Source organism: Castor canadensis, chromosome 8 (genome assembly GCF_047511655.1).
Source record: "Castor canadensis chromosome 8, mCasCan1.hap1v2, whole genome shotgun sequence".
Taxonomy (NCBI): domain Eukaryota; kingdom Metazoa; phylum Chordata; class Mammalia; order Rodentia; family Castoridae; genus Castor; species Castor canadensis.
The window spans coordinates 15,129,807-15,152,154 of record NC_133393.1 but is presented as its reverse complement, the minus strand read 5'-3'; the positions used below and the strand labels follow the sequence as shown (position 1 = coordinate 15,152,154).

The 22,348-nt window shown below is 55.6% G+C and overlaps 1 protein-coding gene across 4 annotated transcripts in view; it reads left to right on the top strand.

Annotated features, from left to right (window-relative positions):
• Foxp4 (forkhead box P4) overlaps positions 1 to 20,722 on the top strand; it is a 50,528-nt gene extending 29,806 nt beyond the window's left edge. The window contains exons 4-17 of one of the 4 annotated variants that reach the window (XM_074082227.1): positions 5,101 to 5,214; positions 5,679 to 5,765; positions 7,239 to 7,386; positions 7,503 to 7,713; positions 7,977 to 8,081; positions 8,788 to 8,875; positions 9,793 to 9,876; positions 10,001 to 10,169; positions 10,266 to 10,342; positions 11,063 to 11,164; positions 14,976 to 15,097; positions 16,705 to 16,771; positions 17,257 to 17,426; positions 17,820 to 20,722. In XM_074082227.1, coding sequence (XP_073938328.1) covers positions 5,101 to 5,214; positions 5,679 to 5,765; positions 7,239 to 7,386; positions 7,503 to 7,713; positions 7,977 to 8,081; positions 8,788 to 8,875; positions 9,793 to 9,876; positions 10,001 to 10,169; positions 10,266 to 10,342; positions 11,063 to 11,164; positions 14,976 to 15,097; positions 16,705 to 16,771; positions 17,257 to 17,426; positions 17,820 to 17,967 — 1,692 coding nt within the window. In that variant the 3' untranslated portion in view covers positions 17,968 to 20,722. Of the gene's footprint in view, positions 1 to 5,100; positions 5,215 to 5,678; positions 5,766 to 7,238; positions 7,387 to 7,499; positions 7,714 to 7,976; positions 8,082 to 8,787; positions 8,876 to 9,792; positions 9,877 to 9,964; positions 10,170 to 10,265; positions 10,343 to 11,062; positions 11,165 to 14,975; positions 15,098 to 16,704; positions 16,772 to 17,256; positions 17,427 to 17,819 lie in introns of all 4 variants that reach the window. The other 3 variants (XM_020157287.2, XM_074082226.1, XM_020157283.2) reach the window with 3 other exon arrangements.
• The last annotated feature ends 1,626 nt before the right edge of the window (positions 20,723 to 22,348 follow it).

Sequence of the window (22,348 nt, the reverse complement as noted above, 5' to 3'; positions counted from 1 at the left end):
AAGAACTTGGGAGAATTGCAGTCTGGGTCCCCTTGGGTCACAACTCTGGCAGCCGCTTCCCTCCCCCTCTGCCCAGCAGTTGGGGCAGCTAGGGGCCGGGGAGAGGATTAAGCTGGACTTTGAAAGGAAGTTTATCTAAGGGAGGAAGGGTGAGCACAGTGCTAGCTGATCCTGAGTAGTCTGGGGGGAGGGGGAGAGACAGGGGTATGAGGAGGAGGGTGAGGTGCAGGGAATCACAGAAGGACCCAGGACTGGGTTTAGTCCTGAGGGAGATTCCAGTGCTCCAATTGAAGTATCTGTGTTTTATAAAAAACTAGTGTATATTTGGAAAAGGGCTTTGAAAAAGCTGCTGTGCAGTGGCAGCAGTCAGTAGCCTGTGAACAATCTGAGCTCCCTCAAAAGGGGAACTGGCAAACAGGGGTGTGGCTGGGGGAGGGGGAGAACAAAGTCTGGAAAGACTATGGAGTATGGAGGGAGAGATGCAGGGAGGAAGAGAGACTTCTTACATGCATTTGTCCTCACACCCAGGGTGTCAGGACTGGGTCTCCTTGCATGAGGGACACCCACACACATGCTCCCAGGGTCTGCAGCGGCCCTCCCCACTCTAGCACAGCTTAGTATACCCTTGTAAGAACTGGGAGAGGCAGGCTACAGGACAAGAGTGTCCCAAAACCAGAAAGGGCCCTAAACCCCAATAGGAGGGGAGGAGATGGATGGTGTGGGAAGCCAAGATCAGGAGTAGAAGGGACTTTCTAGGGGTGTTGGGATGAGAGATCTGGAACAACCTAGAGGAAGGGAGCCTATGGATGTCCCCCTTAGGAGACATCCCCACCCCACCCCACCAAAATGAGAGCCACCTAGCTCAGGGAGACAGATAAACGGGTCCTTTCTTCAGGGCTTCTCTTTTCTTGCCTGCTTACATCTCGGCAGTCTGTTCATTCATTCATTCAGTAGACACAAAGCATGCCCTAAACTTGCAGCTGACATTTAGAGAATGCTTCCCCAAGGCTGGCCCCAAGCCTTTTACAATCATCATGTCATTTCGTCCTCACTCCCACGGAACAGGTGCTATTATTAGGCCATTGTGCAGATGAGGAAGTTGAGGCCCAGAGAGGGTACATAACTTGTCCAAAGTCACCCCACTAGTAAGGGCAGAGCCTGGATTGCTCCACAACTCCAGCCCCATGTGCTGCTGCCCACACCTTCACATCCTGGAGAACACCCTCCATGCCCAGGTTCTGTGGTCCTCTGAGAGATGGTATCCTTGGAGTCAGGTCTGAACTTCCCCTGGAGCCATTGGTCCTGCTTCTCTGTTTCTGAGACTTCAGACCAGGGGAAGAGGAAAGGGGACAGGGGAGGGGGAGGGCTGGGCTCCTCACACACATCAAAGTGTGCGCTGCTGATTTGGAACTTGAATGATGTGGGTGATGAAGGAAGTTGATGGCAGTGCCTTTCCTAGGGTCTCGCAGGGGACTTTGTTCGCCAACAGGATCACCTTCCACTCACCTGTCACCCAGCCTCTTACACCACCCTTCTGTTGTCAGCCTCAGATGAGCTTCCGAACTGCGTTAGGGTCCCAGCTCTGGCTCTGGGGAGATTGCCTGTTGTAGCCAGGCCTCAACCCCAGACACAGAGAGGTCAGTCACAGAAGGCAGTGCAGATTGCTGGGAGTTGGAGGAAAATGCCTAGGGCCAGCCCCTTGGCTTCTGCCTACTCCCCATCTGGCATTTCTGGAAGTTTTGTTTTGTTTTGTGGTTGTTGTTTTTATGTTTTTAAAAAATTGTTTTTACATTTACTCGTATGTGTATACATTGTTTAGGCCACCTCCACCCTCACCCTCTGCCCCCTGGAAGTTTTTCTTGATGTCCCAGCATTATCTTTCTTGCTGCAGCTCCAGCCCAGAATCAGTCTGAGAATTTTTCCTTCTGGTCATTTGCAAGGGAGTTGACCCAAACCATACTCTAGCCTGATCTCCCCACATTGCTCTCTGCTCAACTCAACCAGGGACTCCAGGCTTCATACTTAAGTTAAGTCTGGGTCCTTCACACTGGCCCCAAACTGCATGCATCCCAGCCCCCAGTCCCCAAACAAGCTTCCTCAGTGTCAGGCACTGTCCCTGTTCCTTTTGGTCAGGCCACCCAACCCAGCACTGTGTGTTCATGATGAGTAGAGGACTTAGGGCCTTGAATGGGGCCGCTGGGGGGCTGGATCAGCTGCTGGCATTCAGCCCAGCCCCCCCGCCAAGGCTTTAGAGAGCACAGAGCTGCCCTGGCTGCTCTCCAGACAGGGCCTCACAAGCCCTTCGGAGCCCACCAGCTGACAAGAGCCCATGCTGACACATCCCAGCTTGGTGAGTCCACAGGGACATGGGGGCACTCCCACTCAGTTTTCAGAACTCCAGACAGCATGGCAGGGGGTGGTTGGGCACAGCCACCTCATGGCCCTTCTTGGCCTATCAGGCCACCTGGAGACCAGTGTACATGAGGAATCCATGTCGGTGTCCATGGGGGCCTCTGTGGCCAACCTGCTTGACTGACTGGCAGGAGCCATAGGGGTCAGCTGGGTCTTCAATGTCATCTCTTCCAGTCCCCTGCCTCTGAGGCAGAAAGCCCCAGGAAAGGGCAGGCCACATCCTTCCCTGCATGCTACTGTCAGTGACTCAACAGTCCTGACACCTGAAAAGATCTCGGCATGTCTGGTCTCCATCGTCCTGCCTCGGACTATGCTCATCTCTTCTACTTCAGTTCTCACTGTGCTCACAAGTGACCCAGTGCTTTGGTCCTAAATGGCTCTCACCATGCAGTGTCCTCATTCTTCCTTCTCCTCTTGTCCCTTTGGGAGCAGGGCAGGTTATTTAGCAAGCCAGACCTCAGTTGTCTCATCCATAAAATGGCAAGGATGATGGTACCTTCCTCACAGGGTGGCTGCGGGGATTCAGTGAGATGAAATGTGTAAAGGGCTTGCTCACATACCTGCCACCTGCTCCACCAGCAACATCATTGTGTGGGGAGTGTGAATCCCAGCCAGCAGGCGGTGATTTCAAAGAGCAGTAAATAGCAGGGCCAAGAGTCTAGGTCACTTGACTCAGAAAGCCAGGACTTAGAGCTTGCCACCACTGTGATGCCTCTGCTGGGCGTCCCCATAGGAGGAGGATGCAAAGACAGTCTCTGATACCTGTGTGATGTGGGTGCTCCCCACCTGGGGTTCTGCAGCCCAAGTCTATGCCTGATAAAACCCAAGTTCTCTGAGCAGCTATGGTAGACACAGGGGCTGTGTCTGTGCCAGGTCCCCTCAGAGTGCTCTTGACACCCCAGCAGCCTGGCTTCCAAAATAATTTACAAAGAGGACAGTTGCCTGTGAAATCTTAGCCACTTCAGCCCAACCTGGCCCAGTCCCCTTGTGTTCTGTCTGCCTCTCTCCGGCCTGCAGTGTGGGATAGAAATACTGGGAGCCACCAGGTTCACCAGACATGGGCTGGAATCCCACCCTACCACTTAAAGCCACCTAGTCTCTCTGATCTGCTTCTGAATAGAAATGGGGCTTAAACACAAACAGCTCCCAAGGGCTCTTGTGCATATCCCCCACTAGCTTAGCAGCCTCTGGAACCTTCCTTCACATGGTATGTCCTTGGCTAGGAGCTAGGTTGCTACCCCTCCTGGGGACTTCTGCACAGACACAGACTTGGGTAAGGAATAAAGCTCAGGACTGGGACGGGTGAGAAGAGTTTAGGGCAGTGGGACTTCCCCAGTGTCCCTGGTTCACTGCATCTGCCTGCTTGCTCCTCTGGGGAGTTCCTACTCCATGACTTATGGGGTGGCTGGAGACTGAGTCCTTCCCATCATTGGAAAGGGAACAAACTCCTCCCTTGCCTTACAGTAGGGCTGGGGCTCAGGGAAGGGTCCCCTGGGGGCCTAATCTGTCTCCACCCAGGACAAGTCCCTGCATGACTTTCTCCCTGATTAGCTGTCCTGCACCCCTCTTCCCTGGCCCAGGGCCTTCAGAGAGACTCAGATCTCTTGGGGAAGGCATTTCAGCTGATGGGACCAAACACTTAGTGAGCCAGGCCCTCTGTCAGGCTTGGGAGTGAGAAAGAAGATTAGAGTGGGGGGGAGGGGTGGGGCAGCCAGCTCCGTCAGAGCACCTGTCCTGCTACAAGCGGAGTAGGACAGTATAGCGGCTTAGACCTGCCTGGCCATGACTCTGCAAGCTTGGGTAAGGGTGGGAGGGTGGAGCTAGGAAAAGAATGATGTCATTGCTCTTCCCTGAGCCTCTTCCCTGAAATTAGATCCTCTGGGCCTCCTATAGGGACCTAACCCAAGGCAGGAAGCAGAAAGCTGTTCTACTTTCAGGAAGAACCCTGGATGTTCCAGCTCAGGGTCATCTGTCCTAGTCCAACCTCTATGTTTTATGTTTGAGAAAAATGATACCCCAGAGAGGGCAGGCAACTTGCTTGAGGTTGCACAGCAAGTTCAGTGCAGAGCTAGGAGTAGAGGACTTCTAACTCCCTGCCTGCTGCTCTTTCCACCCACTGTAGACATGGCTCTGCTTACAGCTCCCTGGACCTCAATTCTCAGCCACTGTGGGTGCCACAGGTGTGTGGCGTATGCAGGAGCAGGGCCAGAGTCCAGGCCCTCATGCTGGCCTGGCCGCTTTTTTGAATCTTTGTGAGTGTAAACTGCCTTGCTAGCCAGCCCACCTTGACTGGTGGTCTTAGGTCAGACTGAACAGATTTAGGAATGGCCAGGAGTGCTGCCCCTCCTTGTCACTAGGTGAGAAACCCTTCAAAGCATGGCTTCCATGGACCAGGGTCGTGGGACTCTAATCTCCCTGCACCAAGAACAGCACATCCCACTGTCATAGCCATCCCTTATGGGCACTTGCTCTGTGCCAAGCTCTGACTAACTTATTAATCTTTGTGTTACCCTTATGAGATAGACACAATTGCTGTTTCCATTTTGGGAGTAAGTCACATATCCAAGGAGACACAGCCCATAGGTAGCAGAGCCAGCATGTGAACCCAGCAGTCTCAGTGGGAGCCACTTTGTCACGCTGTGGGTGAGGCTCTGGGTACCGCTTCTTGCTAATGGGCAAATCCCACAGGTGCCCGTGTCAGTGGCCATGATGTCACAGCAGATGCTCACCCCCCAGCAGATCCTGTCACCCCCACAGCTACAAGCTCTGCTCCAGCAGCAACAGGCCCTCATGCTCCAACAGGTAAGTCTGATCCCAGGGCTGTGGACCCCCACTTGCTCACCTGGCCTCTGCTCTCCCTCCCTGTTTACTACCAGCCTCAGTGGAGGGCTCAGGCTGCACTGATCTGCATTTCTCCAGGGCAGCTGGGAGAGACCAAAGTTCCTTTCCTGCCTCAACAGCCCCCCACCCCCACACACCCTTCCTGTGTCCTAGCCCTGCGTCCACCATCCATCAGGAAGGGCAAAGTCCTGGAATACACTGAGGCCCTCTGTCCCTGTGTCCTGCTCAGGAGGTCCACCAAGAGGCAGGGAGGAGTCAGAGCTGTGGGATCCCCTTCCTTCCTCTCTACCCAGATCCTGCTCAGGGCTGAGGGGGAAGAACAGACCTCTCCCTGCCAGGCCAGGTTTCCATGGAACTCCCCTGACATGCTCGTAGGACCCTGCAGCCAGCAGGGCCTGCCAGGTAACCGCCCCTTGCTCCTCCAGCTTCAGGAATATTACAAAAAGCAGCAAGAGCAGCTCCACCTGCAGCTCCTCACCCAGCAGCAGGCCGGGAAACAGCAGCCCAAAGAGGTGAGCCGCCACAGCAGCGCCTAGCCCAGGTCCCAGATGTCTTAGGAGGGCCTCCTTCCCACACCTGCAGCCCAGCCCTCCTGGCCAGAGGCCAAAGTCTGAAAGTGGTCAAGAGAGAATAGCCTTGTGGGAATAGAAAGTTGCAGGGAGGGCCCCGGGGGAGCAGGAGGGTGGCAAAGAGGTCTCTTCATGCCTCTTGCATGCCTCTAGTCCCTCATCCCCACAGCATTCTTTCTCTCCTTGCTTCAAGTTGTCTCTATGCACATGCATACAGACGTGTGTACGTGCCATCAGTGATGGTCTGTGTTCATGTCCTGGTGCTTTGTGGTCATGCCATCTTGCTGTTCACTTGTCTCTTAGTGACCCAGCCCCTTAGCTCCCCTTCTCCTTATCCTGAGGACCTCCTAGTCCCTCAGGTATACACTTCCTCCACCTCAGCCTGCCTTCGCTCCGCTCCTTTCTTATAATGCCTTGCCCAGCCCTCCAGTGTCTTGTTCCAGAATCCCCACCCCATACACCCTGCCCCATCATGCCTCTGAGTGTTTTCATCCAACCCCTCTTGCTGGCCAAAGCTCAGTCCTGGGTTCTGAGTTGCCTCTCCGCAGAAGGCTGCCCTAATGGGGTTCAGGCTCTCCATGATCTTTCAGTTGCTGCAGATCTGCCCTTAAATCTCTAGACTGGTTTATCCTCCTGTCTCCTTATTGAATAGCCAGCTCCCCCTCTACCCTCTTCCTCCTGCCATCCCTCCCCCAGGGCAGGCAGGCAGGCAGGCAGTGACGGACCCTGCCTCCCAAACACCCAGGAGTCAGAAGGCTTACTGACAGCCTGACTTGTCAGTGCCTGTGTGAAGATCTGAATTGGGGGTGGTGAGGAGAGCAAGGGAAGCAGCAGTGCGTGCCTGGGCAGTGGTGATGTAACTGTTCCCGAGCTGGTCCCACCAGCCAGCTGAGGCTGATCGAGTCCCATCCACTCCTTGAGTCTCTGTATCCAGAAAGCAAGAGGACAGGATCTTGGAGGGGGAGAAAGCTCCCCCCACCTCAAGGGCAGAAGGGGGCCCCGGGCATGTGGGAAGGGTGTCTACCAAGCAGGAGTGGCCCCCAGATCTGACGGGCTCATCGATCATGGTGATGAGAGCCCCCGCCCCCCCCCCCCCCACCGCCAGGCGCACAGCTGCGGCTGGAGCCTAAGCAGTGGAGGAGGGAGGAGGAGGGAGGGCGTCCTGCTGCGTGTCTGGGTCTGGCTGTGTGTGTTTGCGCGTGTGCGTGCCTGCGTGCATGCGTGTGTTTACTGCGAGGAGGCATGCAGCCCTATGGAAGCTGGGCCGGGAACAGAGAAGCTGCAGCTGCAGACGCCACAACGACAGCTCCAGGGGCTGACAGGCCCTGGGAGGGGGTGGCTGCAGCGTGGGGGCCAGATGGGACGGCCGAGACCGACGGCACCCCTCTCTGCCCGCCCCCTCGGGCCCCCTCCCAGGCACTGGGGAACAAGCAGCTGGCCTTCCAGCAGCAGCTCCTGCAGATGCAACAGTTGCAGCAACAGCACTTGCTCAACCTGCAGAGGCAGGGGCTGGTCAGCCTGCAGCCCAGCCAAGCCTCAGGACCCCTCCAGACCCTCCCACAAGGTGAGCTCACCCCCACCCCACCTCCAGCCCCACAGTTCTCCCAAACCCAGAGCTATGTGAGGTGCAGGCCATATGCATGCCTGAGCCCTGCAGCCTCCCTGTCTGTCTCACAGCAGCTGTGTGCCCAACGGACCTGCCCCAGCTGTGGAAAGGTGAGGGTGCTCCTGGGCAGCCTGCCGAGGACAGCGTCAGGCAGGAGGGGCTGGACCTCGCCGGCACAGCTGCCACCGCTACCTCGTTTGCCAGCCCCCCCAAGGTCTCCCCACCCCTCTCCCACCACCCCCTGCCCAATGGACAGCCCACTGTGCTCACATCTCGGAGAGACAGGTATGGCCCGGCAAGGGTAGGGGGGTTGGGTAAAGACCTGCTGCTGGGCAAACCTGGACCCCAGAAAAGGCACTATGGTGGGGGTTGGGAGGGAGAGACTAGAGCTCGGGGACCAGGAGTTTGTTCTCTCTCCCAGGGTGTTCAGATGGTGCTAGGCCTGGGGGTCTATAATAGAGACAGGAGCATCGGCGGTACTGAGCTGGGCCTAGGGCTGCTGGGGAATGTGGGGGTCTCTGACCAGCACCTCTCCCCTGCCCTCCCAGCTCCTCCCATGAGGAGACCCCCAGCTCCCATCCCCTCTACGGACATGGAGAGTGCAAGTGGCCAGGCTGTGAGACCCTGTGTGAAGACCTGGGCCAGTTCATCAAGTAAGTGTCACCCTGGCCCTTCCCAGCAGCCTCTCCTGACAATGGAGAGGTCCTCACACTAACCACTCCCCAAGCCTGCCACCAAGCTTGCCCTTTCTGGGGCCTTCGGTCACCAGCTGTCCTATATCCTCACTACAGGGGGGCCTAGTTCCTCCTCTGCCCCCATCAACTCCTTGATTACCACCCCCCCCTTTCCTGGGCTGGCAGCCTCGCACCCCTCCCCAGAAAAGAGGGGTCTGAGAAGGAAGCACTTCTCCACTGGCTGCCTCCCCACAGCCTGGAGAGGGATGGCCTGAGAAGGCTGTGGACAGGCAGGGCAGGAGGCTGACAGGCGGCTGGCAGCAGGCGGCCAGCTGCCACCACAGTGCCAGGCTCTGTCACTGACTGATTAACTCCACCGTCTCCCGGACCCTTGCAGCATCAGGGTCAAACAAATTGTTTTCACGCTTCGTCAGAGGTTTACTTAATTAGTTCATTTGCAATTAGATCTCTCTGTAGCCGGGTTTTAGCAAAGACATCAAAGGAGGCTGACTAAAAGGATTCCTCCCTTGCCCCGTTTTTTTTTCTTTCTACCTCTTTCTCTTTGTATCTCTTGGTCTGTGTGCTTTTCAGGCCATGGGCAGGCGGGCGGGCAGGATTGGAGGATGGGTTGGGTGGTGCAGTAGAAAAACCTGAACCAACTCTCTTCTCCACCCTCCCCGCCAAGACACCTCAACACAGAGCACGCACTAGATGACCGGAGCACAGCCCAGTGCCGTGTGCAGATGCAGGTGGTCCAGCAGCTGGAGATCCAGGTGTGGCCCAAGGGGGTGAGAGGGTCACGGTGGGTTCACACTGTGCATTGCACTACACACTTTCCATGAGGGATCTCCAGAGTCTTGGGTGGGGGGGAGGGGACATTCTGTGCTCAGAACCACTGTCTTACAGTCTCTAGGTCCTAATTACCACGATGTGAAGCTAGGGCAGCTGGATTCTGGGGATGAACCAAGGTGGAGGCATCTCTGGGGAGGTGAAGAAACCCATACTACATAAAAACAAAAATAACATGACAGCTACTGAGTACCTGCCTTGTGCTCATTAATCTAAAAGCTCCAGGAGTCCTCACAACAGCCTTGTGTGGTGGTACCTTTTTATTATTGCCCCCACTTTATGTATGGAGCAGAGGCACAGAGAGCCAGAGTAACCTGCTGATGGTAACTCGGCGAGTGAGTGGCAGAGCTGGCCTCTCACGTTGAGACTCACCTATAGTGAGAGGGTGGTCATGAAAGTCCACTGAATTTATGACTGGGCTGACTGAGTCATTCATCTGTCCCTAGGTCTCCACTCCACACTAGGGTGCTAGCTACTTGTTCAGCCTCAGCCTCTGGCCTCCAAAGGTGTGGCTGGTGGAAGAGGCCGCTGGTATATAGAGGCCGTAGTAAGCTCAAGCCTGGGGCACACAACACAGGGAGTGTTCCAATGGCGTAGACATATGACACAGGAACAGGGCTTCACAGAGCTGGCAGCTCCTCATCCTGCCTTTGCGGGTGTGGAGAAATTACTTACAAGTTACGGAGGTGACAAAGGACAGAGGGAACTGGCATACTGAGTTGTGAAGGTAAGCTCGTGGAGAGGAACATGAGGCTTTCTGATGGGTCTGCTGGTGAAGGGGGATGTGGAAAACGAGAAGCCCGTAGCCTCCCACTCACCTCCCACCTCTGCTCCTCTACAGCTCGCCAAGGAGAGCGAGCGGCTGCAGGCCATGATGGCACACCTGCACATGCGGCCCTCTGAGCCCAAGCCCTTCAGCCAGCCGGTGAGTGACCGCCTTCCTTCCACCCTCCTGAGCCCCTCCACAACCCCTTCCCAGCCTCCAGATGACTCACCCTCCCCACTGCTCACAGCTGAACCCCGTCCCCGGCTCCTCCTCATTCTCCAAGGTGACCGTCTCTGCAGACCCATTCCCAGATGGCCTAGTGCACCCCCCGACCTCGGCTGCTGCCCCTGTCACGCCCCTGCGGCCCCCTGGCCTGGGCTCTGCCTCCCTGCACGGTGGGGGCCCTGCCCGCAGGAGAAGCAGCGACAAATTCTGTTCCCCCATCTCCTCAGGTGAGGGCAGATGGGGGCTGCAGGGTTGTGGTGGGAGGGTCGTTTCCCTAAGCAGGACCCCTATCTGGCTTCCTCATTCTTGCCTGTCTCCCCCAGAGCTGGCCCAGAATCATGAGTTCTACAAGAACGCAGACGTCAGGCCCCCCTTCACCTATGCCTCCCTCATCCGCCAGGTGAGTGTGAGAGGCAGAAGGAGAGGAGGGAATGGTGCATGGGCTGCACCCTAACCTCCAGGTCCCAGCCTCTAGGATCCACGGGCCCCCTCCTCCTGTCTCCCCTACATAGTCCCTCCTGCAGGTTGCTGGCCAGCCAGCCTGCTGCTCACGTGGCATCTCGAGGCACACTGGTTTTACTGCCCATACCCACTGTATCAGTCAGGTGCTCGCTTCTGTGTGCAGACTGCAGGCTCTTCATTCTGTCTCCTCTGTCTCTCACACACACATGCAGCCTTCTGTTTCCTCCCTCCTGTGCATATCCTCACATCCTTTATGCTCACATACTATTCACATTCACACACAGACATACAGTTGCACGTGTGGTCTCTCTGTCGTACTCCATACAGGTATACGCAGCCTTACCTACATTCTCTTACACCCTCCAAATTCAAGGTGCACTTTGCCAAAATCAAGACAAATTCCAAACAGACACTCCAGGATGGGGCAGGTGAAGCCATCCCTAGAAGAAGCCCCCGCGCCCTTTGTACACGTGAGACCGTGGAGGCTGGGCTGGTACAGGCCCAGCTTGCCTCTCATGGACTTACTTCCACATCCATCCATCTCCTTATCCACAGTGGGTGTCCACCGCCCATGGATGAGTTAGGGGCCAGGCAGAAGGGAGAGAACACAGGGTTGTGACCCAGACCAAGCGTCCCTTTGCTCCTTCCGTGTCTGCAGGCCATTCTGGAAACCCCCGACAGGCAGCTGACCCTGAATGAGATCTATAACTGGTTCACCAGGATGTTCGCCTATTTCCGCAGAAACACCGCCACTTGGAAGGTAAGGCAGGCCCCTCTGCCTCCTCCTGGGTCTCAGGCACCTTGGCCATCTCCATATCCCTGTGAAACCAAGACTGCCTAACAGTTCTAGCTCTCAACAACTACTTAATGCAGAAATAGCCCATCAGGGGGCTGGGATTGTGGCTCAAGTGGCCGAGTGCCTGCCTAGCAAGGCTGAGACCCTGAGTCCAAATCCTAGTACTGCCAAAAAAGAAGAAATAGCCTGGGCAGGACCAAAGGCCCTGTCTCCCACCTCGGCAAGAGTTGTGGAGTGTTTTTTTAGTTGTTGTTTTGTCTTTGTTTTTGTTTTGAGACAGGAACTCCTCATGTTGTCCAGGTTGGCCTCAAATTCCTAGGCTCAAGGGACCCTCCTGTAGCTGGACTGCAGACATGTACTACCATGCCTGGTCATGCCTTTCCTTTTGTAAGCAGGCATTCTGCCACTGCACTTCATCCGCCAGTCCTGTAACTGCTTTTAATGACCCTGTCTGGTCTAGCATTGCCTCCTTTTTTTTTTTTTTTGGAAATACCGGGGCTTGAACTCAGGGCATTCACCTTGAGCCACTCCACCAGCCCTATTTTTGTGATGGGTTTTTTTCGAGATAAGGTCCCCGGAACTATTTGCTTCAAAGTGCAATCCTCCTGATCTCTGCCTCCTGAGTAACTAAGATTACAGGCCTGAGCCACTGGCGCTCAGCTTGCCCACCCTCCTTTATGGGAAGAAATCCTTCTCTTTTCTGGGGTGCTCTTCCATGGGCCCCAAAGACTCCAGCCCCATGAGATAGGATCCTAGGAGTCAATAGTGACCTATTGGACTTGGGAGGTCAGGAGGGAGTCAGTCCTGAATCAATTTCCCAGAGACCCCTCCTCTCCCAGGTCTGGATTCATTGGCTAAAGGCTCATGTTCTAAAGTCCAGAGCCTGGGCAGGTACAAAAACTTGGACATGAGGGTGGACCGAGGCCTGTGGACCATACACTGGGGCATAGACACTGCCACTCACTCTCCCCAGTTCTGCCATCCCTGGCAGAAAGACAATTGTCTCTATCCAATTAGTCATTTTAACACCTTCAGCCATAAGGGTTTTCCTGGGAGACCGGAGGAATGCAAGAGGGGTCCCTAGAAAAATGGGACACAGAGATGTGGGCCAGGGCCAAGGTGGGGTGTACATGTGTGTACATGTGTGTGCATGTGTATGTGTGCCTGTGGAGCAGGGTGGGAAGGCAACTGATATCTAAATTGGGAGGGAATGTTGATCCTGTGGGGATGGCTAGACAGAGGAGGGTGTCACTAGCTCAGAACCCTAATTGGATCCCTGGCTCGTGAGTCCCCCTGCTGGCCAATGTAGAAACTGCAATTAAACAGGTTACTTCCCCAATGCTACCAGGTTTCAACAAGTGTTGCCTGGCCTCCTTCCTCACCAGCACCCAGGACTGGGTGGGGCCTGCAGGGGTCCAGCCTTCTCTGTCCTGAGAGTATTCAGAGTGCAGCAGGAGGGTCTGCTCCATAATCTTCTGTGTCCTTATGAATAGCTTCCAAAGCTTGGGGGAGAGACCATGCTGCTGACACAGCTACTCTGATTGGCTGTGAGTGATGTCATTTCCTGCCAACCACAGTCCTGCCCTCTTTCTGAGCCGGCCTGGCCTTCTTGAGGCCACCTGGTCCAGTCTCCAACCTCCAGATCAGATCTGATACCAAGTGTTAGAAATGATAGTCCTGTACAAGCAGAAGGGCCATTACAATTATAATCTAATGTTTATTTAATACGCTATTGTCATCCTTTGCATTTTGGGGTGTAGAGCCTCATTTCCATATGGTAATCTCCTCCTGGGGGACAGTGTACCTACCTTCCTTTTCCTCCTCAGTACAGTTTTCTACTTCAAGAGCTGGTGTAGGCGACGTCCTTAACCACTCTGGCTATCCTGAAGCTGCTCCTTCTCCAAATTCCACCCCCTCCCCATATACACACACCTGCTCTCCAGCCTTGCTCATCTCATCTCTCCTGCACCTCCAGCTCCCTCAGCCAGTCTGGGTCCCAGTAAGCAACCAGCCAGGCTAGGGGAAAGAGAATGAATGAGTGACAGTCCCCGTTAGCAGTGCTCTGCTGCCTGTGCCACCTAGGAGCACACTGCCTGTGCCCTCCACGGCAGACCAGACTTCCATCAAAGTGACTTGTAGTCCACGTTGACTTTCAGGTTTAGCCAAGTTTCGTGCTACTCAGGAAGCGTGCCTTTTCACACTGCTTCCCTCCCACTTCCATTTCTGCACCCATTTACCTGCCCTTTGGGGCCCTTCCTCTTCTCCTGTGTTATTTGGGCTTCTTCTTCTGCCCTCTGTCAGCCTTTCCGGCATCCATCCTAAGATGCCATCCACTTCAGACAGGGGCAGAGAGAAGGGCTGGGAGCTAGTGTGGGACAGGCCAGCTGCTGTCCATCCGGGAACAGAGCTGCCATCTGCCAAGCTGATGGTCCTCGCTGGCCCCCCAGTGTCCATCCCCTCCCAGGGCCCATGTTGTGGGCCCATCCTTTTGTTTACGCAGCCCCAACCAGACCCCTTAAATTGCCGTTAATGTTTCAGCGTAACGAATTAGTCTCTCATCACGAATCAGGCTTCGAAATGAGGGAAAAAAGCCCCGGTGAGGCCATCCTCAGAAATTGGGGTCATTCTCATTTGCAAAGCGGAGGATCGGAGCCCCATAATGCGGGCAAATTTATTCTGAGGCAGGAGCCCCGGCGTGATTAGGCCCTTTGTAATTATCGCTCCATGAGATTCCACTCCAGCTGCCCGCCTCCCTCGTGGATTAGCAAGCGAGTCGGAAAAATACACAGGATTTAATTAGAGGCAAATTAAAATTGGTAATGAAATCGGGCCAGTTGCAAGTGGCAAGAGTTGGAAGGGAGAGAGGGAGAGGGGGTCTCCAGGGGCACGGGCTGCCCGCCCTGCCCGCTTTCTTCCCATTTAGAAATGTAAAGAGGAGACAAGGATGGGGTGAGGCAGGGGAGGCTGATGGAGGACAGGTAACAGGGACAGAGATGGGGGACAGAAGAGCTGAGAACAGAGGGCAAGGGTGGGACTGAGGGACATGGGGAAGGAGCAGGGAGCAGATTAGGTCTCTAGGCCAGGCTCCCAGGGGGAGTTGGGCCCAGCCCCGCCCTCACTCAAGTGTCCTACAAACCAGGTGACCTCAATTCCTGAAGTTATCCTTCTAGGAGGGGATAAGACAAGGTGACTTATTCTCTCTCTCTCTCTTTTTTGCCTGTGGCTGCCATTCATTCTTCTTCCCAGTTGGCCAACTAACTTATTTTTACAAGTATATATTAGGCCTCTACTGTATACTTCTTGCTCTCAGTAAATAAGCTGTCTCTTCTAAGCCACATCTCAAGACCATAGCTCCCAGACTCCTAGGGCTGATGAAGCTAGCAGTGAGGGGTCATGAGTTACTTCCAAAGTTTGCCAAATATTGGTGGGAGTTTTATAAGCACTGAGATGAGGTAGCCCCCACTCTCCGAGATGCCAGAAGCCACGTGTCAAGGCCATGTGTGCCTTTGATCAACGATGATGGTGAAAGGACTTACTACCTGGATATCATTTAGTTGGCAGTCAGCATTTTCTAAAATGTGGTAGCAGGGAGCTGATAATAAAGTGAGCATTGGTGGAAAGAGTGGGGACTCCCTGGTGGTGGGGGCAGGGAAGGGCCTTCTTCCTTCTGCTGCCTCTGTGCTGGAGGGAGGTGGCTGTTGCTGCTGTCTGGGACATGGGACTGTAGGCGGCTGCTATCTCTGCTCACCTGAGCCCCCGTCCACTGCACTCCCAGAATGCTGTGCGCCACAACCTCAGCCTGCACAAGTGCTTTGTCCGTGTGGAGAACGTCAAGGGTGCTGTGTGGACTGTGGATGAGCGGGAATATCAGAAGCGGAGACCACCAAAGATGACGGGGTACGTGGGCTCAGCCTTGGTGGACTGCACCTGTCCTGGTGGTATGTGGAGGAGCTAGGTCACTCCTCCACTCCTTCTCCAGAGTACCTGTACTCCAAATCCCTCCCTGTTGCAGGGGTGCAGGTTAGTAAAGGGTGGAGAAGGGTGACTAGAATCTAGAAACAGTGGGTAATCTAAAAGTAGACATTTACACTCTCCTTTTTCCTCCTCCTCCTCATCCTTCCTTCCTTCTTTTTTTTTTTTTTTTTCTTTTTGGTGATAGTCTGGGGTTTTGAACTCAGGGCCTTGAGCTTTCTAGGTAGCTACTCTGCTACTTGAGGCCACGCCCTCAGCCGTTTTTGCTTTTAGTTATTTTTGAGATAGGGTTTTACATTGAGTCCAAGCTGGCCTGGACCTCAATCCTCTTTTTTATGCCTCCCACATAGCTGGGATGACAGGCACACACCACCATGCCTGGACTCTCTGTCCTTACTTCTGCTCAAGGGAAGTAGCCAAGGAGTACCTAGTTCTAAACAGAAACAGCACCATCAGAGCTGGGACTGGAGCAGATGCCAGCCAATGGGCTGTGGGTGGACCTGCCACCCCCAGGACCCACACTCCCCTCGCCTACCATAGGATAAGCAACCTCTAAGACCCCCAAGTCCCACCTCTTCATTCTAGAGGGGAGAAGACCTGGGAGGGCAAGGGGCTGGCAGGAGGCCACATAGCAGGTTGGTGGGAGAGCCGGGTCCAGGGTCAGATCTCTGGTTTCTCGGGCCTGTGCTCTGATCTACCACACTGATTTTAAATGAGAACTGAGGAGCCAGGAGAGGGTCAGACCGGCCTTCCTGGCTTCCCTTGCAGCACAGTCCCCCATGCCTGTCCTTCTTGCTTGCCCCTCTTAGGCCAGCAGCCTCTGGCTCAGGAGTGAGACCTAAAGCAGGCTAGAAGAATGTCTCTGGGGTGTCCCTTCCCCCAGGCAATAGCCTTTCCACCCCAGGCAGCTGCAGGGGGGTGGGTGGGGCCTGAGAAACCCCCTACCACATTCTCCCTCGTGCCAGGTTCTGCACTCTGTGTTGTCATGTCTCATTACCAATGTAGAATCAGAAGTCCTAAATTCAAATTGCATCTCTGCTCACAAGCTGTGTGACCTTGGGCCAGTTTCCTAACCTTTCTAAGAGGCTCTGTAAATGGGATCATCACAGCATCGAGCCATTGCTCTCCCCCAATACCTTTCTGATACAGAAAAGCCTTTTGTACGGAGCACACGAGGACAGGCTGAGCACATGGATTATCACGTGTTCCAGAGTTCGGGGTGGCAAGGAAAGTGTGGATTTTGCAAATATGAACCTATGAAGCTATAGCTCTGGCTATAGACCAGAGAAAGAGAAAATGCTGGGGGTGCCTGGTGTGAAGACAGACATTGGGAGGGGTCTTGGTTCCCACTTTCCAACTCTGAGACTTTGGACAAGCCACGGAGCCCTGGGAGACCCAGCACCATCACCAGGGGCCTGGTTGGCGCTTGGTTGGTGTGAGGAGTGAGGGTGGTGGCACAGCACAGGATCCTGCTCCCGCCTCCCTTAGCTAGGACCAGGAGTGACTGAGCTGGAGCCGCCTTCTCTCCCCAGGAGCCCCACCCTGGTGAAGAACATGATCTCTGGGCTCAGTTACGGAGCGCTTAATGCCAGCTACCAGGTAACTGGCTGCCCGGCCCACCCACTCCTCCCTGCCTCCCCCTGGCTTTGCCTGGCTTCAGTGTGTGAGGAGATCTCCCACCCCCCTGCAGAGAGCCCATTGGAGGGTGGGAGGATGGGAAGGAGGCCAAAGACCACTGTGTGTCCAAACCCCAGCCCCCTGTGCTACCCCACCTTGGGCCCAGCCAGCACCTCCTGTTTTGAGGCTGGATTCAGCAAGTGTGTGCAGAGCACAGGGAGACTGGCATTGCCAGTGACATCCCCTCCCCTGGGGGTCCTCTGTCCCCTGGGTGAGGAGTAACCCAGGCCAGATGCCCAGGAAAGCAGGGAGGTGGGTGGTTGGGTCAGAGTTCTGGCTGTGGGAGGGGAGGGGTGCTGTGTCCCAAGAACTGAGTGAGTCCTAGGGGCTATGGAGATCTGATCACATGCAGGAGCAGTGGGAAGGGGACCCGCCCTGACAGCTCCAACCCTGTTCACTCACCCTAGGCCGCCCTGGCGGAGAGCAGCTTCCCCCTTCTCAGCAACCCCAGCATGCTGAACCCCGGCTCTGCCAGCAACCTCCTGCCCCTCAGCCAGGATGACACAGGCGCCCCTGGGGAGCCACTGCCCAGCAACGGTAGCAGCAGCCCCCCTCGCCTCTCCCCTCCCCAGTACAGGTGAGCATACAGCTCAGGCCCAGCCCTGGGGTCCCTCAATATTGGGAGGCAACCCATCCTATGCCTCATGTCTCCCCTTCCCAGGGCAGTGACCTCTTCCCCTCCTGGGTGAGTCTCTCCTCAGCTCTATCCACTTCTACCTCTCCTGTCTCTCCTTTTCCCTCTCCTCTCCCCATCACTGTCCCCCTTTCTCCCTTCTCTAGCCACTCCATTCCATGTCCTCTTTTCAGAGAGCCCTGGGGGAGCACAGGCCTCAGTAATGATGGGGACCCTGGAGGGCTTGTGGGCACCCCACATGCTCCAGATTTCTAGGCATTGGAGGCAGAGGGGATGGGGTGGGGACCCATGCCTGCCCGTGTCACCCCTTCTGCCCACCTCACCCCTTCTGCACAGCCACCAGGTGCAGGTGAAAGAGGAGCCCACAGAGGCAGAGGAAGACCGGAGACCTGGGGCCCCTCTGGGTCCCCCCAACGCCAGCATCGTGGGGCCTCCAGAAGAGAGGGACCTGGAGGAGGAGCTGCCTGGAGAGGAGCTCTCCTAAGGGCCTGGAGGGGCGGGCAGGGCAGGGGTGAGACCCCTCCAGCTCAGACCCAAGGCCCCACCTACCCCCACTCCACAGCCCCTCCAACCTCAAGGCACTTCCAGGACTCAGGTGGGGGAGGCCTGGGCCAGCAGCTCCCAATGCAACCGGACTGACAAACGCTTGGGGGCAGGGATGTCCTGCCCCCGGGGGACACAGAACCCCTGGTCTGGGACCGGTAGAGGATATGGAGGGCCCAGACCCTCTCAGACTCTCCCCTGTATCTGAATACTGCCTCCCCTGACCACCAGCAGCAGCAGGGCCCTCCTCCCCCACCAGCACTCCCCTACAGGGCCCCTCAGTGCCATGGAGACCCGCAGGCGGGGCTAAGCTACCCTCACCCCCAGGGCCTCTCGCACCTGGCTCTGGCTGTGGTTCCTGGCCAGAGGCCTCTCCCCTCATTTTTCCCGCTTCCCCCTCTTTTCCTCCGTACTGTGAAGATTTGCTTTCCAGCCCCTGCTCCTAGGCCTGGCCTGCAGGTTGGGGAGTGAAGTCCCTGGGCTGCTGGGGCAGGACAAGGTGTGTGCCCTGTGGGCTCCCTGCCATCCCCCAACCTGAGGGGGGACCCAGACTGAGGTCAGCCTCCACCCCACCCCAGTTGCTGGGTGCTCTGCCAGCGTGTCCCAGGAGGGAGCACAGAAGAGGCCTGGTGTAGGCTGCCTGGTGCCTCCCTCTGGAGAGCTCTGTGCAGGTAGAGCTCGGCTATCCCCAGTGGCCTGAACTGGGCCCAAGGTGGTGCAGGGAAACTTCAGAGACAGCACGGGGGGGGGGGGGGGGGGGGGGATGCCAGGCTGAAATCTGGCCTCACCCCCAGCCCAGGCCTGTGGGTCCCCCACTGCAGTCCTTATTCTCCCCTCCCCAAAACCTCTTCCCTGTCCCCAGTTAAACGGATGACCAAAGACCTTTCTTATGCCGGAAGCAAAAACCAAAACTTTTTGTTGGCTTTTTCCTTTGTCGCCTCCTGAATACCCTAGTCTCCCAGCCCCACTCCCTGGCCCCAGGCTGGATGCCCTTCCTCCACTTAAGTTATTGTTTTAAACCAAAGTTTACAGTGTCCATTGGTAGCAAGACCCTCTCCCTCCACCCCTCCTCTACCCCACCCAAGGGCCCTGGGAGTCAGTAATGCCGGGTGCCCTGCTCACCTCCGCTCTGCTCTTGCCCTGCCTGGGAGAAAGGAACAGGGCAGAGCCCTGGCCCCCAACTATGGGCTGCTTCCTGGGGGCTCTCCAGATCCCTTTCTAGGACCAAGTCCCCCATCCTGCTGGGAGAGTGGATTCTGGCAAAAGAGCTGGAAAAGTGAGACTCTCCACAGACACCCCCCCATGGGGGACCCCAACCTAAAGCCAAGGACTGGGTGTGTCGGATGCTCAGATCACCCCACCAGGCCCCTTTGCTGAGAAGACTCTTGGATATTTCCCAAGCATCCCTCACACACCCTGCACAAGCCACCCTCCTGAGAGGCAGGGGGCCTCTGCCCCACCATGTATCCCCACCTGTGTTCCGTTCGACCAGCACAGTAATATTAAACGTCCTCTATTTACTGGGCCCTGAGTATGTCGCCAAGGGGAGGAAGGGGAGGGGCAATCAAACTCTGAGACTGCTGGGGGCAGGAGGCTCCTGCAGGATGACTTCTGCCTGGAAGTGGGCAGAAGGCGATGCCAGGTGAGTGGGCGTGGGCTTGGGCCCTGGACCCATGGACCGGGCCTTTCTCCCTTCCTCTGCTCCTGGCCCTTCTGCTTAAACTAGGCCTCTCCATCATTCTGTTTTGTCCTTTCTTGCGTGTGAAATCCTGGCTCCTGCTCAGGTGTTTTCAGCCTAGGAGGTGTGCTGCATCAGGGTGGACAAGAGGATAGCTGGAGGGCTTTTAACCTTGGCCTCCACCTATGCTAGGTCATCATCCATGTCCTTGTGGAAACCACCTGGATAGGCCTGTGTAAGGTAGGGTTATTAGTGGGAATGCATGCATGCCCTGTGGCACCCGTGTCTACAGTGACTATAGTACTGGTGACTTTTAATAGTCCCTTCAGAGGGACCCAGGACTATCAAGAGGAAAAGAGGAGACCAAAGGTGCCTGATTCCTCCCATAGCCCTATGCTACAGCCCAGCCCACAGCCATGGGCTCATTCCAGGTCAAATCCTGCTGCCTGAGCCCTTCCTCTTATCTCACTCTAGGATCCTTTCTTCCAGTACCAAGGACACCTTCTGGACACTTCCTCCTCCAGGTTCTGGGGGACCAGATTTTTTTTGGGGGGGGACAGGACCCACGATATAGAGTTGAGGGAATGGGGAGGGGGTGCTGGTAGAGAAGCAATAGAGCAGGGGCCTCCCCACAGGTTTCCCCAAAACTGCTGGAACTCTCCAAAAGCCAAGCTTAGGGGAAGGACCTAGAGATGAGTCTGCTGACTCCTCCTGGCTGTCCTTTACCGCCATCATCTGTTGCCTTCTGTCCAGCTCACTGCCCCCTCTCCATCTCACCCCAGCTACCCACTTCCCACTTCCTCCCACCCTGGTGCTCTGGGTTGGCTTCCCTATCCTGTCTTGGCACCCTGGTGGGGGCTGAGTCCTCTGCCCACAGCTCACCCCAGACCCTAGAGAGGCCACACTGCTTTGTAATCTGCCCTCTGGCCCCACAGAGGCCACACCACCTGTGCACCAGAACTGGCTGCATGCACTGTGGACTACATCCTGTGTGGTGCAATAAAATGATTACCCGTGACTGCTGCTGCTTCTCCTCCTCTCTGTCTCCCTTCCCAGCCGGAGCCCACCAGCCCCCTAGAAAACCCCTGAGAACCCAGAGGCACTGGTGACCAAACTCCCAGCTCCCTTAGTCTTTCCACCCCCGGAAGAAGAGGGTCTGTTCTGCAGGCTGGTCCCAAGAGCAGTCCCCCACCCCATCTCACTCTCAGAAAGTCCTCCCAGCAGTCTAACTTCAGTTTCTCCTGCTTAAACTAAAGGCCTGCAAAAGGACTGAAAAGCTGGAGTCCTTTTTCTTTCTTCCTCCATATGGGCTATAGCAAATACCTGGTCAGTTTATTGGGAGGTGGGGTGGAGAGCTACATCAAGACGGGTCTGCAGTATAAGAACAGGAGACTATGGACCACCGCCTTCCAGTGCACTGAGCTTATAGACTCAATAATTCTCTTATTGATCTGACAAGACTCCCACATAGGGTAGCACCCACCCCCCATTATTATCTCCCAAGTAAGAGGCAACTTCTCTGCTCCCCCCAGTCACACGTTCCCATCTGGAAGTCCCGTGTGCTGTCTAGCTTCTGTCCTTCCTTACGGTTCACAGCTATAGAGGGCAGGGTGCTAGCTGTGGCTGGCAGCTTCTAGTCTTGGCATTTCTGCCTGGTGGGAAGCTATCTTTGGATAACTGTTCTCAGACTGGCGAAAAAGGGAAATACTCCAAGCTGGACATTTTGAGGGTAGGGTGAGTAGCACCCTGGGTGCTGCATAGGGCAGCGGCCCCTTCCCTTTGCACTCGAGGCTCCCTGCTGCCCTTACCATTCCTCACCACCCTTGCCTGAGGCTTTTTGCCAGTGGCCAGCAGAGGGCGCAGCAGACAAAGTGAACCGGCTCCTCTGGACAAACCTGCCCACTGGAGGGGCTCCTGGCTTGACTTCCTGGGAGAACTGAGTGCCTAGGCCCAGGGCAGGAAAGGGTTCTTCTTGCTGTTCAGAGGCTTCCAGACCCTTCCAACTTGTCGTCTAGGACGCATTCTAAATAGGAACAGGAGAAGGCAAGAGGGAGGAAGAGTGAGGAATGCCAGCAGGGAGAGATCTCTCAGTCTCATACACCAGGCACAACAAAAGGCTCAACATTTTTTGTCTTTTGAGACAAAGCTTCACTATACAGCCATCCGCCTGCCTCAGCCTCACAAGCTGGGATAATGGGCAGGCACCACTATGCTCAGTTTCAACGATTTGTAACGGTAATCGTAATTATTAACATACAATGAGCTTTTATCACATGCCAGGCAGTCTGCTAGAAGCTTTGTATGTCACTGAATCCTCACAGAACTCTTGGGCTAGATTCTGTTATCCCCACTTCACAGATGCAGATGGATACTTCAGTCTGCAGTGGGAAAGGGAAAAGGGAAGCCCTGTGGCTTGGTCTCCACTAGTTACAGTTTACTTCGGATTGCCCCTCCCCTCACCACTGCTTTTTGGGAGACAACCCTGTAGGGAAACTGAGGTACAGAGCCAAGAATTAGACAGTGGCTTTCAAGTTCCCCAGCTGCCCTATTTCTCTAGGTACAGTGAGGTAAACCAGGGCTTGTACAGAGCCAGACAGAGAAGAAGGCCAAAACACCCTGTGACTATAACCAGTTGGGACCTCTG